General features: G+C 41.8%; 1 protein-coding gene across 2 annotated transcripts in view; it reads left to right on the top strand.

Annotated features, from left to right (window-relative positions):
* shroom4 (shroom family member 4) overlaps positions 1-17769 on the top strand; it is an 83511-nt gene that overhangs the window by 57367 nt on the left and 8375 nt on the right. For both annotated transcript variants that reach the window (XM_015037398.1, XM_015037399.1), the window contains 5 exons: positions 1826-2032; positions 8854-11680; positions 14896-14957; positions 15459-16235; positions 16957-17538. In XM_015037398.1, the coding sequence (XP_014892884.1) occupies positions 1826-2032; positions 8854-11680; positions 14896-14957; positions 15459-16235; positions 16957-17538 (4455 nt within the window). The remainder of the gene's footprint in view (positions 1-1825; positions 2033-8853; positions 11681-14895; positions 14958-15458; positions 16236-16956; positions 17539-17769) is intronic.

Genomic DNA, 17769 nt, shown 5'->3' with positions numbered 1-17769 from the left:
TTTTTTTAGTTTTTCAAAACCCTTAAACCGTCAAAAAACCCCCCCCCCCCCCAAAAAAAAAAAAGTTTAGTGTGGTTAGGATTTCTAAGAGTCTCACTTAGCTCTGACATGTTACAAATCATGTTTCCGGACAGAATAGATGCATACATGCTGCAAGGCTTTTCCCACACATTCTTCTGCTAAAATGTTTTACTGATAGTCTGAAATTACTAAGTTAATACGGTAAAAACGAGAAAAAAAATATACAACCCTCTGTTGTAGATTTCAGAGTTTTAATCTTCACATCATCTCTGATCCAACCTCGGGATCACTTTGCTTTTGGAGAAAAGGATAAGTTATCTGGTTTTAAAATAAACACATTATTTCTCCCTGGCAACACAGTAAAACACAACTTGCATTTTGGGATATTTGTCTGTCATTTTTCTATTCCCACCCCCTCAGTTATCAAATTCTCTGTTAAACGTCGCTCGTTTTGTTTTTTTCTTGGTCGTAAATCTCTGAAAGTTAAACTTAATGAAACAGGAAGTGGCACTGAAGTGGCATTTCGTTAATACTTGTGGTGCGCTTAATAATGGCATTTTGTCTAGCTGGACTTCAGATAGTTCCCACACAAACAAACGGATAGAAGCACATATGCAGGCTTGACATAAACTTTCTCAGGGGATAACTCAAGGACATTGTCAGCAAAGTTGAACAATCAGATAGAAATCCATCTAAGGAGCCAGAACCAGGAAACTACAGTGTTTATTTTGGAAGTGGGTCTCCTGCTCCTGCTTTATCATAAACAATAATACTCAAAAACGGTCTTTTCCTCTCCCTCATGGTGCCAGGGTCTGCATTCTTCTTCCTTAATTGTACCTCCAAGTGCTTCTGTGAAATACCCAGAATAGTGTCATTTTACGGATTTTGCACTTTCTGGTTTAGGAACCGTATATCTCATTCTGGGCTGGTGCTGGGAATTCAACTTTAGGTCACCCAGCTCTATTTTTTTCAAAGTACAAATCTTCTTGACATATGTCCAAATAATAGTGTTAACTTAATTTTATATTTTATATTCCTAGACTTCATTTTCTGTCTCTTTCCCCAAAAGTCGTATCCATCAACCCGTCCATCCATCTATATATCAAGTCTTTACATTTTGCCTTTTCTAACAGAATAAAGGGAGATTTTTCTTGATTTCTTGCCTATCAATTTTACTCATTTTCAGCTAGAAGAGTAATGATTTTACCTTTCAAATCCGTTGTGCTTTGCAGCAGCTGTATTTACAGACAGACCTCATGTTTCCAAAGCTAAACCTTATCCAACCTTAGCTGTCAACTCAGCAGGTTTTCTAGCTCCTTCCATCCAGCAGCAGCATTCCTGACAGTGTGTTGGTTTAAAAGATATGAGCTTTATTTCAGACTCCAGCGGTCATACATCGATACTGTTCTGGTCCCATTCCCGGACCCCCTTTTTTTTCTTTTACTATTTTTTTGTTCTTTGTTTCTTTTTTCTTAAATTCACACTTTCTCTGTGGGGGGTTGAATCTGGCCAGCGTGTGAGATCGGAAGTCTGTATAAAGGAATTAGGGAATATTTTGGGATACGGTGGAATGCCTGGCCTCGGCTCTAACTGGAGAACTTACTGCTCATGTGAGATGAGCGTTTTATGGCAGCGCGGGGGGAAAGTCAAAACAGCTTCTAAGGAAACCACGTCCAAAAACACATTTTGCCGAATTCCTCAGCTTGTGTTAATTGTAATTTACTGGCTTAATTTGAAATCTTAAACTGTGAATATTCTTTTGGCAATAAATCCTGACCTGGGTCTTCCTCTCTTGTTCACGCAGACGCAGCGTTCCTCTCATCAGGCCTCACTCCTGGCACTTGGCCAAACTGTCGGAGCCACTGCCCCTGCCCCCTCCTCCGTCTCCTCCGCTCCTGACCCCCCGGCCCCCTCCTACCAACTCCCCTCCGCTCCCCCCTCCTCCGCCTCCGTCTGCCATGCAGCTCCACTCCGGCTCCTACACCCTACCCTGGCACACAACCGACAACAGGTGAGACACAACAGATGGACTGACCTCACATTTACCAATAATGATTGGTAAATGTGAAATATAAAATGATTGAATTCTAGGTTTTACTTGATACAGTAACTTTTAGAGCAACATTTGACTGAAGCCTTTTGGAGCTTTTCAGTACAGAAATCTGAAAAGTTCTGTATATCAGAGCTCTATAACGAATAGAGGAGAAACGTTTGGGTTCTTGTAGCTGAAAAGCAACTAGAGATGCTTCAGTCTTTCTCTGAAAACATTTGTTCTAAGTTAAAGAAAGAGGACTCCAATGTCTGTTTTAAGCAAAGATCTTTGTGGTTCTTTTTACTATGAAATGGAAATAAAAGCGGGAAAAAATGGTGAACAAAACACAGATACTTTGTGTTATACCTAATAATTTGATACTGACTTGAGAACATTTAGCAGTATGTGATAGCAGCATTTCATTACATAGAGACGTGCAGGACATAAAACAGACCACACCAGTAGTATTTATTTATTTTTATTTATATTGATATGGGATTAAATTCTATTCTGTGCTTATTGTACATTCAGATCAAGCTAAGAAGTGTCTGATATTTTGTTTGATGCAACTGGTGACATATTAAGGCTTTTATTCCAGGTGTCGTTTGATATTTTCTGTTAAAAAAGGCTACAAACACAAAATTGTGCTCTTTTGTGGCATTTCTTAAATAAGCTTGAATTGATAAACTTAGATTTCTCAAATAGTCTAATGTATTACGCTTGTTAGCAGTTTTTATTTAAACAGTGTGTCATCCTGTCCACTTGAGTCACTCTTTGCCTTCCTGTGACTCCCATCAGATTTTTTTTCATGCTGCAAGGCAGTGTCGGGGATTTTTTTGTTCTCTGTGACTGGTTCAATCTCGAAAAACCAACAATTGTCAGGAAACCGGTGACATCACTGCATTTTATAGTCAACACAGCCCACACAGGAAGCATTGATCTATTTTCGGCTCCTATTCAAACATCCTAAAGTGATAGCCAATCACATCGCTCTCAGAAGACTTCATATGAAGTTGGGACTTCATATAAAGTTTTGACTTTATATGAAATTGAAACTTATGGATCCATCCAAAGCCCTTCTTGCATTGTTTATGGAGGTTACACACACGTTTCAGTTTCTGTATTCATCCCCAGGAGAGTAGTTTGCTTTAAGTAGCTAAATAACAAATAGCACAACAGGAAAACATCATTAAGAAGCCAAGTCATGAACAAGCATATCAGTTATTTGTTATATGCTGGACATATTTATGCCTTTAATAAAGTTGTGAAATTAGCCAAATGTTGTGTCTGTAGCTTATGTTTTACCCAAAAGTCAATAAGATTTAGCTACTTTTTGAACTGACGCAAGAAACAAACTGGCTACAGCTTAGAAACATCTGACATTTTTAACTAAAACAATAACATTGTTAAATAATTGAGAAGCTAGGCAGCTGACAACCTTCATGACCTCAGTGTCAAGTATAATGGATATAGTTTTGTTCCTGTAACACAGCAGGGTTGGAGGACTGTATTGTCCGTTCAGGTTGAACTAAAATCAACCATGTGATGTAGATACAAGACCCTTTGTGTGTCTGTATGATCTCACCGAGGTAAACTGTAATCTGTTAGAAAGAAAGAGGAAGTCTGCGGCGTCTGCATATTTACTCACAATAAAAATAGCTGCACTGTCCTTGTTTGTCAGCTGCATGCTATGTAAGAGGTTTGTTCTGTTCTCCTTATGATAAGAATCAGTGATATAATGCACTGCTATTAGATTTAATAGTCCCACGAGGATTATAACCAGTACATCTGTGTGTGTGTGTTTGTGTGTTTGTGTTGGCCTTTCATTCCCACAGTTTCTGTACGCACACACACAGGTTTGGATTTTTACCCATATTCGGACTTTGGATTGATTTCCATTAATTTAAGTAATGGCTGCCTAATCATAAGACTTACACTAACCTTTGCCAATATATTCCTAAATCACTCTTAACAAAAATATAATTCACACCAAGCCTCTAAAACTAACACAAATCCTTAAAAAGGGGTCTGTCATATTTGATTTCGGCTTTGGTCCCCATAATGCCTATAGGTCTTCATAAAGTCGGTAAATGTCAGGTCCTGATTATGCTACATAAACAAGAACACACACACACGTTTGTATTTCTGTCAACAATAGGACCTGGTATTAATTCAATTCAGTTCTATTTATATACTGCCAATAAAAAAATTTTGTCTCGATGTACTTTTCAAAAAACATTTATTCAATTTAGTCATACATTCCAACTGATCCTTATGATCAAACAGCACATTTACCTCAGTTAATTATTTAAAGTACTTTTAAAAGTGTTTATCTAAGGAAACAGATTCCATTGAGTTGAAAAAGATTCAGAACAATTTTAGTACCAGAACCACCACAGTGGCTAGAATTTAACTCCTTACTTTGATCCAAATTCAACTTTTTATTAAGGCCCCTCACCCAGGGTGGCGTATTAACTACCATTTATTTAAGAATCTACATTTATGTGTAACCCAAACCATTATTAATATATTTCTAACCCTTCCCTTAACCAAAATCTAATTCACACCATGCCTCTAGACTTAACCCCTAAGTCTAATCAAGGGGGTGCACCATATCAGGTCTGATTGTCCCCATAAGAACCAAAGGTTCTTAGAAGGTTAGTAAATATGCCAGAAACTGTCCTAAATAGGATAGCTAGACAAGTACACACACACATGAGGAGGCAGCTCCTGGCATAACTCTGGACAATGGCATGTGACTCCCGGAACACGTGGACAAAGAGAGGAAGACATCCAGTAAACTCTGTTTGTCTGAAGAGAGAGGACAATCTGTACATTGTGAATGGCTTTGTAATGTGCAACTTGTGTTTTTATCCAAGCACCGACACAATATGAGGTCTGAAGGAAGGAAGTTTATCTGTTCTCACCATTCTGATCAGCTAATAAAAATTGCTGTTGGTGTGTTTAGCTGACACACTGAGGATTAATCCAGCGACCTTACACGATCCCTGGGTGTATCTCTGCGACAGCCCTCACATGTCCCAGATTGGTCTCTGATTGGGCAGAAGTGACTGTCATTTCCTGTCCAGTTCTGACCTTATATTCTAGTTTCCTCTCTCTGTCAACCAGGTCAAATCTATACAGCCGCCTCCTCTCCACTCATTCATTGCTCACTTCCTTCCCAAAAAATGTTTTCCCATGCAGATAATGTAGCTTTCTTTCCCACACTCAGTATTTTTCGTCCATAGTCCTTTACAAATTTAAGAAAAGGTTTCGTGTTCTTCGTCTTCACCAATTGTAGTTTTAAAACAGGGTTACATCAAGAGTGACAAGTTGGTCGTTTCTGGATTTATGAGGAAGAGCAGCAACAGGTAGGCGAGGGGCAGCTCTGCATTACTCTATGAAGAGAAAACTCTAATGTGTTCTCTGGTGTTTCATGAAAAAGACCTTAAGCTGCAGGAACGGTAGGACAAAACTGTCTGTAGTTTTTAAACTTGAATTTTAAAGTCTCGGCATACCTTCATACTAGTTATTGTCCATGGGGCCTCTCTTCCACCTATTGTATATGCCACCTTTTGTTTGGTTTTGTTACTCCCCCAGAGACACTAACATTTACTGAAATAGTAATGGGTCAAGCAGTCTGCAGCTCCAGAACCAAATGAAGCTATTCAGCCCTTCTCCAAGGATTGCAGTGACTGAGCAGAAATGATTTTGCAGAAATGAGCCAAATGACAACATGAAAGGCTATTTTTAGCTCGTCATTTATCAGAATGTCAGTGAATTGAAGATGAAATGAAACTTAAGTGATCTAACAAGGAATATGTTTGAAGCACGTTTTGAGAAACGTACTTGCTGAAATGATTTTATAGTAGGCTGCAAATGTTTGTCATCTTTGTTAAAATGTCTCAACTTGCATTGTTTTACTGATGAATAGTTGTACGATAAACATATATATGACATATATTGATAATTGATATGTTTCTCTTTTCCCAAGACTCAAATATATATTGCTGTTCAAGACCAATTTTTTTTAGATTGTAAAGGTTGTTGAGTGTTGCTGACTGCTGGTCCAGCCTCAAGGTTTTCTCTACTTCAGCTTGCTTTAGTTTTTAAAAAAAAAAATTATTTAACACAAATTAAAATCAACTTTGTCAACTTTTTGGACAACCATCCAAAAAGTAGCACTTTGGTATATATGAGCAGTTAATCAGGTCACAACTATTAAAATGTTTTGAAGCCATGTGGTCAGTAGCTTGGGATGCAGTTAACTTTTCAGAAAGTTTTTTTTTTTTTTTTTTTTTTTACATTTACAGTTTTGCACTTGGGTTCATCGGGTATAAGTTATCAGATTATTACTGTTTAATTTTTAAATTTTGGACAGAAATAGGTTGAAATAAATGGTCCCAAATTAAAGGTGTTGTTACAAGACATCGGCAAATTTATCAATGTATCAATGCTTTAGAAAGTTACTTTCAAAACATACATAATTTGGCATTTGTGCAATTTTGATATGTTTTAGAAGGTCCCAGCGATGATGCTGGGTTCCCTTCCCCCACCGACTGCTGTGAACTCTCAAACAGCTGTGTGTAATGGTACAATAATGGAATTTCCCCATTTTTCTTTAAGAAAAGTCAGCTGTTTGAATTTTTTTTTAAATCCAGCCATGTGTATCACCAGAGAAGCCAAAAACTCACTGGGACATCATCTGGTAGCAAAAAGTGCATGATTAGAATCTAAAAAACAAAAAGAAACAACTGATCCTCCCTAAAGACAAATGGGGAATTCCTTTAGTAACCTTCATAACACAACAAAACACAAGACTGTGTTCACACAAAGTTCTACCAGGTTGGTGTATTTTGCAGCTGGTGAGATTTTTCAACCATGAAATGTGAATCATAAATACCACAGAGACTGCTTAGAGGTCGTCTACTGGTTAGACCTCAATACTTGTTTGAGATCAAAGCTCGTTAGAGCTTTCTGTCTCCGCTTTCCCCTCCTCTTTCTCCCTGGAAACTTTGGCCATTGTTTGAATAAGACACCAAAGAATTACAAAAGGGTGAGGGATCACTCTGTTCTTCTTTACTGGAAAAAAAAAGAAACACCACAATAAAATGTATCTAGGCCTTGTGGGGGGTTTTCACAAAATCAATTCAAACCATTTGAACCAAGGCTGGGGAACACTGCATGCCTCCCACCTGCCCCAGCTAACTTTAAGAGCCAATACAAACTCCTTTTGCCAAAATGTCTTTTATGGATTTCATCAGGAAATAATCTCCTCACAAAGATGTGAAACTACAATTGCACAGTGGGTTGAGAAAAACATATGTGTGGGTGAAGGTTTATTGATGTCGCAAGTCAATTCCATGAGGTTAAAATTGAGTGAAAGACAGCTCCGCTGAGAATTACATTGATTATTAAGTATAAGTGACATTTATTGCATTGCTGTTTGCCCTGGAAAAGATCTGTTGGCTGTTTTCCCTCAACACATATCCATCATTGGGAAATGGTCCAGGTTAAGTTAAACTTGAACATTGGAGGCTATTTTTCAGCACTTGTCTGCATTGCTCTAGTGGTCAAATATAATCTTTTCTTCCCAGTATGTAGCTAGTTAAGAATAAAAATATTCAAATTTATTCAGATCAACAGACCATAAACAATGACTCATATCTTGTAAGGGTGATGGCTGAATCTTGGTTTGGTTCCAGCAACTCGACTTAGTCTTGCGTTTACAGGGAACTTCTGGAGCATTTTCATCCCTCGCTTGGTCACACTTATTTCTGGCCAAATGGATTTTGGCCATTGCAGACCCAATCCATTTAAGCTACCTTGGCAAGCATGAGGGAAAATCTTTCACTGCATCACACTTGTAAGTCTGAGAAGTGCTTGTACAGGCTGTACAACTGAGCCGTTTGTTGCCTTTACAGAATCTTTTTTGAGAGTTAAACCATGAAGAAGTTCCCTTATAAAATGTTTGCATTGCAGTCAGTAATCATCAAAAGAGTAAAAGGAAGCTGTTTGTTAAGCCGATGTTTCAGTGGCATTTAACCTTTGATATAAAGGAGATGAGATGGGAACAATCTAATGGCGGAAGAAAAGAATGACAGAGAAAGGTGGAAAGAAGATGGGAGGAATCAAGAGATTGCTTCAAGATTGGTACTTGTGGTGTTGGGAGTTGATGAGGAGGAAATCCTTCTTCGCCTAAAGAGTCTTTCTCATAGGGGCTTTAAAAACACATGGGGCTGCCGTGGATCTTCAGCCCCACTCTAATAGGAAACACATTCTCCAGATGCAGAGTTGAAACGGTATATGCAAGGAAAATATGCCCTGCATGTTTGAAATTTAAGGATAACTCCTTCAGTGTAGTTCATGAAAGCATTATTACTTTTTTGTCCTGTACTGACACCATAGTGTTCCTGAAGAAACCGTATAATTCCTGCCTTTAGGGCAAACAGTGCCTAGCAGAACTATTCATACCCCTTTGTCACAATGTGGTATGTCACAACAAACTTCAATGTTTATTATTCGTCATAAAAAAATATTGAATGATTGTTAAATTCAATTGCAGGAATTCATGTTTTCACTTTTTTTATATATATATATATAAAATTGGAAACGGTGACCAAGTGTTGGGAATACTTTTGCAAGGCCACTGCGTTTAGCAAAAATATTAGTGAATATTTGAAATATTTTAAAGCAGTTAGAACTACTCAAAGCTTTAGATAAATTGAAGCTGCGTGACCTGTTTCTCATGTTGAATTTTCTTATGTATCAGTAAGACATTTATCTTCCTGTCTCTGCAGTGACTTGTCCATGCAGTGGTCTCAGTTGCCCAGACCGTACTCCTCCACTGACCGAAGCAGCTCCTTGGGATCTATGGAGAGCTTGGACACACCAACTCCCACCACACAGCCATATTCCGACTCCCACAATTCCCCTGTCGACCCCACCCTCTTCAACAACAAGCGAGACTCCGCCTACAGCTCTTTCTCTGCCAGTTCGAACACATCTGACTACGCTGCTGTGCCTCTAAGGCCCGGTGAGGCCTCTTCCATGGATAACCTCCTCCAGAGCCTCGGTCCAGCATATCAAGGTTACCCTGGTGAGGCTTCCACTCTAGGGAGGTCGCCGGGTGAGGCCCCACATGAGGCACATCTAATTATGCACAAGTCCAGATCGTTGACCAGGCCTAAAACGAGGCCCGCCGAGATAAAAGGGCGGCCGTCATCGTGTTGTTACGAGCACGACCAGAGGGAAGGAGGTTTGGACATTGTTAGAAATGGAGAATCTCAAGTGGGGAGAGAGAACAACCCCCCTCAGCCTCCAACAAGAAAGGACAGCTTTAGGGCCACCCGGAGTCGTACTAATGACGTCAACAAACATTGCATATCATCTGCGGTTGAAGATGCTTCTTGTTGTAAAGAAAACCTGCCCTGTCTGAATGCCGATTCTGGAATTCAAAATGGTTTCCCTGCACCAGAAGAGGGTGACCAAACCGAGAACTTAAAAACAGATTCAACACACTCACACTTTAGTCAAAGACAAATTGATGAATTTAGACATATTAAATGTGATGGCAGTTCTGAAAATTATTCTAAGTCCGAGGCGCCATCAGAGCACCTCTCTGACTCGATTCCAACCTCAATAGTTCCCATCACCCCCTCTGCTTCTGCTTCCTTACCCTCTGAATCCTCCACAGAGATTCAAGGGCAATCCTATGTTGAGCACTGTCGGACCAATTGCTCTTCAGCAAGCCTTCACCGGCACAGTGCACCCGAGAAGCTGCTCGCCACTCAGCTTCAGCTACTGCAGTTCAACAGCAATGACTCTTCTCTGGAGCCTTTCAACCCATCACACCCTTCTGATCGCTCTGTATCGCCCTGCAGCAGCCAGTGGTCCCATGCTTCATCACTTCAGCACACAACGGAAGACTCAACCCTTCCCACATCACGTAAGCTGGAAGGTAGTCGATGCTCGACCCCAGGATCTGTCTTCCTGGAGGGAGAAGGTGAGGATGGTGCTTCAGTTGAGAGGCTGGAAGCTGTGGGTGTAAATGGGAGGTCTCTGTCACCAGTTCATCATCATACACCTTGGGGTCGTTCTGTAAGCGTACCAGGTGAACCCACTGGATCAACAACCCGGGAACGGCTGAACTCTGATCAGATGGCAGAGAGTGATTTTCAGCCACTCAGTGCAGCTGCCAGTGTGGACACCTTGCTGGACGAGCAAATGCTTGTAGAAAAGCGGATGACTGGGGATAAAAATGAGGAAGTGGCAGAAAGAGAGGAAAGCACGAAGAAGTCAAGCTCATCCAAAAACATTCGGCGGAACCGTCGACGCAGTGAACGATTTGCCACCAACCTCCGCAACGAAATCCAGAGGAAAAAGGCGCAACTTCAGAGGGGTCATGGTCCAGGAGGGCTGCTGTGCAGCAGAGAAACTGTCCAGGAAGAGGAATGTTCAGACCTTTGTGAAGATGGAACAGACCCAAACAGGCCTGTCCAGAACAAATCTGCCAAAGTTGCCTTTGCTACACCAGGAATCCCTCAAGATTCCCAAACCTCTTCACAGGTCAAGACATCACAAACCTCCAGAGAGCCAGACCGTGGCATCTCCCAGACTCGGACCACATCCATCCCTCAGGGCAATAATCAATCCAGGTCTGTTCAGATTCTGGACCCAGGCGTCCCCAGCTTTGGTGTCGGCATCAGAGTTGTTGAAGAACCGGCTCCTGCTGGCAAGGCTCGTCGTTGGCGATGGACGCCTGAACACAAGCTCCAACCAGAACCAGATGGAGATCGACGGTGTGGAGTCTCGGGTGAAAGGGTATTGGGTGTAACAGGGTCTCGTCATGGAGTTTGTGCCTTCACTTCCTCATCCAGCTCCTCCTACAGTCGCTCCTCTTCGAGCTCTCGAATAGAGGAGTCAGATATTCTTCCATTTGCGGATAGAATGAAGTTTTTTGAGGAGACTTCCAAAGGCATACCTGTGTCCAACACCTCAAAAAGGTCCAACCACAGGCAGAACCAACCAGACCGGCATCGAGAGCAACAGACGGGGGATTCAGGGCAAAATTCCATCCAAAGAAGATACTCCTACCAAGAAGTACAAGAAGAAAGTGTCCATCCTCCAAACAATGTCGAACCTAGGAGGCAGTCTGTCAGTGCCATTAGGGAGAGACAGAAAGAGATGGAAAGGGAACAGCTGAGAGAAAGGGAGGAAAGGTTGAGAGAGATGGAGAGGCAGCAACAGTTAGAAAGACAGGAGATAGAACTAGAAATGGAACGGGCAAGGCTGAGAGAGATTCAGCGAGAAGAGAAGATGAGGCAGAGAGAGAGGGAACGAGAGAGGGAACTGCAAAGAAAAAAAGAGGCTGAGAAGGAAAGAGTTGAACATTTTCAGCATGCCTCACCTCAGGACTGTTACAGTCATTCTGGCATCAGAGAACAAGAGCGAGAAATCCAGCTTAAGGACCAATTCCACAACTGGCAGCCCAAACCTCAGACATTTTCTCACTGTCAAAACCAAGTCCAGGGATCAGCTTTTTATCCCATCAGTCATCATCTGCAGCCAGAGCAACAAGAGTCTTTGCATCAGGGTTACAATGCAAGGAGCTACACACCCACAGAGGTAGGAGGACTTCTTGCTTGGGTTCATCATTAGACGCATAACTGGATTTACAGTTCAGAGTTCAAAATGAGTGTGTTTGTAGGATTTTGAATAGAGTTCCACCAGTCAGAGATTCTTCACAAATTTCCAGTTTTCATATAAAATTATTTGACCTGCGAATAACAATTTTAGTTGATTCTAATTTGTCTTTAAGAACAGACTTTGAACCTTTGTTTTGCAGGCAGTAGATACTTTATGTTGGGGAAAAAGAGGTGATGTCACACTGTGTGTTTGAGACAACAGTTGTGAAACAAAACCTTTCTCATAAAAATAGCACAAAATAATTACGGAGTCTTAAATAAGGGATTAGCATTATTAACTAAACAGTGTATGTTCCCGAGACTGTGTAGATCCTAAACTGTTCTAACTCGAAAATGGTGCAAACATTTCAAATTTGGCAAAGTTTGAAAGCCAAATAAGATCAAACAGAGAGGCTTTGCTAAGCCTTCTTCTTATTTACTGTACTTTACACATTCATCAGTTTGAGAACGTAACCCCAACCTGGGTACAAAATATCCATTTTTGTTCCTTTGCCTAACTGAAACATCGACTTGCCTCAGTAGAAAATAGTTCAAACATCTCACTATTCCTGCTAACGTTTGACGTTCTTCACTAATGAAGGAATAGTTTTCTGCTGTTAAGTAGCAATAGTAGAGATAATCTAATTTCAGGTTTATATTTCTGGCTCTGGGTGCATACATTTTCAGTAAGTTCACAAACTTGCCGACTCAGACCAAACATCCAGTATATTTTCAGTCCTGAGTCTAAGTAAAGTCTTTCAGGGTGAAAAATAAACTTTCAAGCTCCCTGAAAACAGACTGCTCTTTTAGATTTAACCCAACTGACCACTGAAAGACTAAAAACTAACTCTGCTTTGTCAACTTGCACCTAAAAGGATCTAGTGGTCACTCTTGGATTTGTAGTCAAGCTGCTGCTCTGTCCAAGTGCTCCGCGGTTGAATGGTTGGTCTGAACTGAACCTCACATCCTGCCTGTGGTCAAAGTCTGAAGTTCACATAGAAAATTCGGCAGATCATTGAAATAGTTCGTGGAATTGAGGGGGAGATTGGGCAACGGCAGTGCTCTATGGTTCTGTTGCTAATAGCAGTGTTGGGTTACAGCTTCACCGCAAATTGATTCTAGACTCTGGGGACTCCCCTGAAATGCATCCCTTAAGTATCCTTATCATCTGACACCAAGTAATCAAAACTGACATTTGTTTTGGGACTAAACACATTTGTAAGATCAGCAAATATTTGAGCCAAGCGGACTCAGGTTTTTGTTGTTCAGTGTGATTTTTGCTATACTGAAACTTGGCAGGGGCGAGTCTTGAACCCTGCCCCCCTCCATGCCGTGGTCCTTCTCAAATCAAAGCTTGCGGCTCTGATGCCACGGCGATAACCTCAAGTGTCGAAATCTACCTCTAACTATTTTTAACGGGAACAGATGTGCTGAACTTGTGCTTTTGCAGACACAAACTCATGCCTGTGAAAACCCCTCTATTAGGAAAGTATCAACAGATGTTCAGTCCGACTGGACATTAATGCGTTATCGATTAAGGTGTGAGCTTTTATCTTTTATTTCTCAGGGTTAAAATCATGTGTCCCTTCATGTGCACTGCATTTTTAAATTGCTTTTAGGGTTAAATTTGGCCCCACATAAAACATCATTTGCATCATTATTAGCTTAATCAAGCTAAACTTATCTTATTAATTATCATTTTTATTTCTTAACTATTTTTTTCTAGTGCTTAGATTTTTCAATTTAAAACATTGCAGACTTCCTGGCAAATATATTATTCTAGAAAGCCACTTTTATTAGCTTTATTCTGCAAAAATGGGCATCCAGCTTTAATTATCCCAGCAGTGGCCAAAAAAAATCTGTCATCAAAACATTTGGTGCTTCCTTAAATGTCAACAGACCTTTAAATGTAAATTAGCCATTCATGAAACAGAACACATTATCTTTTAGTAGTTACTTCATACTATTTCATGGATATTACCCGCTGCTGAAAGCAGGTGTCGGCCGAATGTGTAAAATACGCCCCCAGTTAAGTCAACAAAAATACCATCTGGATGTTCTGATTTGCATCACAGACAGTAAGGCAGGTTCTTTTTCCTTCATATTATAATTATGTAGCCTGTCCACCCTGTGGGGGACCTGCTGGCTCACCTCTAAACCAAGAGAGTGCAATAAGTTCATTCACCACTTCCTCTACTCGACTTTAATATGTTAAGCACTCCTAAACTCTTCATCTGCCAGCATAAAGTAGTGTCTTGTAGGATTATATATAATTACTATTGGAGGTATTGTGACTGTCTTTGATTTTTGTAAGACTCAAATAAGCATTAAAGAGTTTGACGTAGTTAGCAGTGAAGGAAAACTTCAAAATTGTGAAGTTACAAAGAATTATCTGTAGGTTTGTTCTTGCTGTCAAAACTTTACTTTTTCTTTTAGTTTTGAGCGGATCAGCTAGATGGTAAATTAGTAAGAAAGCATTGATCTACTATAGAAATACTAAATTTTAGTGCACAGAGAAAAAGTAAACTTAAGCGACTACCATGACTAACTGTGAACAACAGTTTTTGTGGCATTTCTTGACGGAAAACAGATCCTCTGTTTTTCAAAATGGCAGCCAACATAACCAAATCCATCTTGGTCTGTAATTTGCTAATGCATGCTTGCTAGTTAGCCAGCAAGAAAACAAACAAGACATTTGCAGCTAGCATGTGGCTCGCTAGCTAGAGTCACAAAAAGAACCCAGAATTTTGGTTCCCTGCATTTATTTTGTATATCTCTGTTGTGTAGGTGTTAAATTTGATTCATATTGGTCTTAAAAAGTCTTACATTTGAGTTGGTGAAATCCTGACAATTTAAATGAAACTGAAATTGGACTGAAATTAAATATCTTTGGACTAACATATCTAACAAACATTTCAGCTAAGTACTGAACAAGCAAGTGTTTGAACTAAACTGTACCTGATAAAAAAGATAGAGATAACAAAAGAATGCGTAAAACAACAATAGAAGGAAGAAAGTGTTCTTAATGTAGCAGAAACAGCCTCCACCCTAATCGGCTTTGTTTCCACTCAAGTGCACTGCAGGGTGGAGTAACACACCCTCTTCCCAACGCTTTTCAGCCTAGGTGTTATTAACCTTCTTTAAATCTCTTCCCAGACTTTTCACGCCCCGCAACAGGAAACGGCCAAACTCAACAGGAAGTACAGCCTGACGGAGAGGTGAGCACCTCATTTTGGAAACAACTTCCATCATTTGTCAATCGAGCATAAAACATTACTTCTTCACATTTCGCTCTTTGATGGGAGTCTTTCTGAGACGCTCACCTGCTCCGTCTCTGCTCCAACCAGCCTCCAGAGACGTCAGGTCTGGTTTGGTCATTGTGCACCGGCAGGCGGAAAGCCTACTTAGTCACGGCTGACTCTGATTTAGCTCTAATGAGCTCTAAGTGTGTGGGGCAATCATCCATGCTCAAGATGTGACCACAGTGATATGTTTTTGGATGTATGTAAACATGTAGGAGAGGGAGAAAGGCATGTAGGGTATGTGTGGCCTAAGATGACCTGACTCAGTGAGCAGGGAACGCAGAAAGGAAACATCTGGAACTTTTCAAGAAAAATAAAAAGGCTTTTAATGTGAATTTATGCTCATATCACATGAGACCAAAATGTAACATTACATAAGAAGATTAATTAATCTAAGTAACTTTCCTTCCCCATCAGAGACTACTCCAGCTGGAGACGGGAGTCCAGGCCACCGCCAGCTGTCCATCATCAACAGCAGCATCATCACCATCATCAGGTGCACTGGGACTCCAGACGGCCTGTCAGTCGCGGTGATGAGCGAGATGTCTACAACGCCGCCCCCCCGCCGGCTCCCCTTTACCTTCGAGGACGAGCCATGTCTGAAAACGATCTGCGCTTCGAGACCAGCCAACGCTGGTCGCCCTCTATCTACGCCGCCTCGAGCCAGACCCTGAGTGAGATGGAGGAGGGCGGAGACTCATCGAGCTCAGCGCGGCAAAGGAAGAAGAAAACCCCACCTCCGCCGAGACCACCACCCCCGAAGTGGGAGCAGTTCCACCGGCGACGGGCGTCTCACCACGCCCTGCTCGCGTCCTGCGCATTTGCTGCTCCGCAGCCCGTCCCATCTGCCTTCAACAGCGCAGAGGAACGCTACTCGGTTCACTCATCGTCCTACGTCCCGCCGCCCGATGAGTCCCGGCAGAGGTCCTACAGCCTGCCCCCGGAGAGGCAGGAAGCATCAGAGACCTGCTCTCGATGCAGCTGCAGTCAGACTCAAACTCAGGAGCACGCCTTCTCCCAAAGTCCAGCTCCGTTTCAGGAGCACGCTTTCGCTGTTGCCCAGTCCAGCCCGATGTTCTCCAGGAAGGCCTTCAGGCCGGTGGCGCCACGCCATGTGGAGAGGGAGGATGACTTTGTGGCGGAGCCTGTAGCACCTCTACCTCCACCTCTACCTGCCAAGACCAGACTGAGAAGGTGAGATGAAATACTGACACTTTCAAAGCAGCCATGTTTGTTCTGTTTTAGTCAAACTCTAGGTCGTTTGCTTAGAAAGTCCAGTTGGTTTGGAAAGGTATGAATGCGCAATTGAACTCTGTGAACCCAAAAAGCGAACTCTGGTCCGCTTGAAAACCTACATCTTGGTTTGGTTTAAGTGAACTCTGGCGTGGTCCAAATACGTATGTGAACATCAAGCGAACCAGAGGCCGTTCAAAATGCAGGAAGTGGATTATAGCGTAGGGCATTCTGGGTAAATACAACCAAAACAAAAACATTAGACATTATCAGGAAAAATAACTGGTTGTCTTTTACCAAAGACAATAAAGAAATCCAACAACTGCTAAAATGTACTGTTTTTGTTTACATTTTATGAAGAAGGAAGTTGCCCTCAATGTCTTCTTCTGAGGTTTTCATGTTGTTTCCTTCATAGTTCTTGGTACACTGCCACTACTGGCGAGAGAGAGAGAACAGGTTTTTCAAAGAGTTTGTATCATTTGACACTGAGCAGTAAGAAATGAAACTGCAGCAGCTGAAAATGTAACAAACGCTGCAACCGTAAAGGTTGAACACCTGGTTTCTGCGCAGAAACACCTGCGCAGCAGAAACCAGGTGTTCAAGGTCTTTATTGTCACATCATTGTATTAGGAGGACTTATGAAGTTTAAACTGATGTTTCTGAAATGCTATCTCTGTTCCAGTCCATCTGGGTTGAATGTGGGCCTTAGTCCAGATCTCAAACCACTACCCAGCATCAGACCTGGAGCCGAGCGGGAGAGACCCCCATCTCCTGGAGCTCATAGTCCCTCTCCGGGTTTAGAAGTTGGCAGACTGAGAGAGGGTTATCCTACAGAAGCATACTTCAGTCAAGTTGAGCTCGAGCATCAGCAGGCTTTCACAAACAAAGACTTCCAGGTTGAAGGTCAGCAGAAACACGCAGAGTCAGAAAAAACTCTGAGCCCGAGCCCCGTCCACAGCCTGGAGGCCGAGCTGGAGGTTCCCTTAGAGACGGACATCGACGATTTCCAGGAGCTGTCCGTGGAGGACATGCCTATCACCAGCGAGCTCCCGTGCTTCGCGCAACCCGTCACAGTGCTGGAGACGGACATCGACACGCTGCCGGATCCCGAGGCCTCGCCGTCGGCTGAGACTCTCGATGGGAGCGGCTCGCTGGACGAGGAGGAATTGGAGCTTTTCCCTCCGAGTGGCGAAGGAGAGTCTGGGATAGAAAGCTGGAGAGAAGCCAGTCAGTCTGTGGAGCACAGCACCAACAGCCTGGACAGGTAGTTTAACCTGACCAACACCTGTTGTCGTCACTAATACTTCATCCTTTAACAGGGTGTCTGCATATCCTTAGGCAATCTCAAATTTGAGCATATAAAATTAAGGCCTTAAAATTCTAGGTGCATTCTCTGCTGGCACTGCAATATAAAATAAGCAGTTTTATTTTCCACATTTCTGTTGTGATATATCATTCATAATGGTCTTAAAAAGGTCTTAAATTTGAGTTGGTT

This window comes from Poecilia latipinna, unplaced genomic scaffold (genome assembly GCF_001443285.1).
Source record: "Poecilia latipinna isolate Pla-1442-1.1 unplaced genomic scaffold, P_latipinna-1.0 Scaffold404, whole genome shotgun sequence".
NCBI lineage: Eukaryota > Metazoa > Chordata > Actinopteri > Cyprinodontiformes > Poeciliidae > Poecilia > Poecilia latipinna.
Note: the sequence above shows the minus strand (reverse complement) of the source record. Positions and strands in the feature narration are given on the sequence as shown.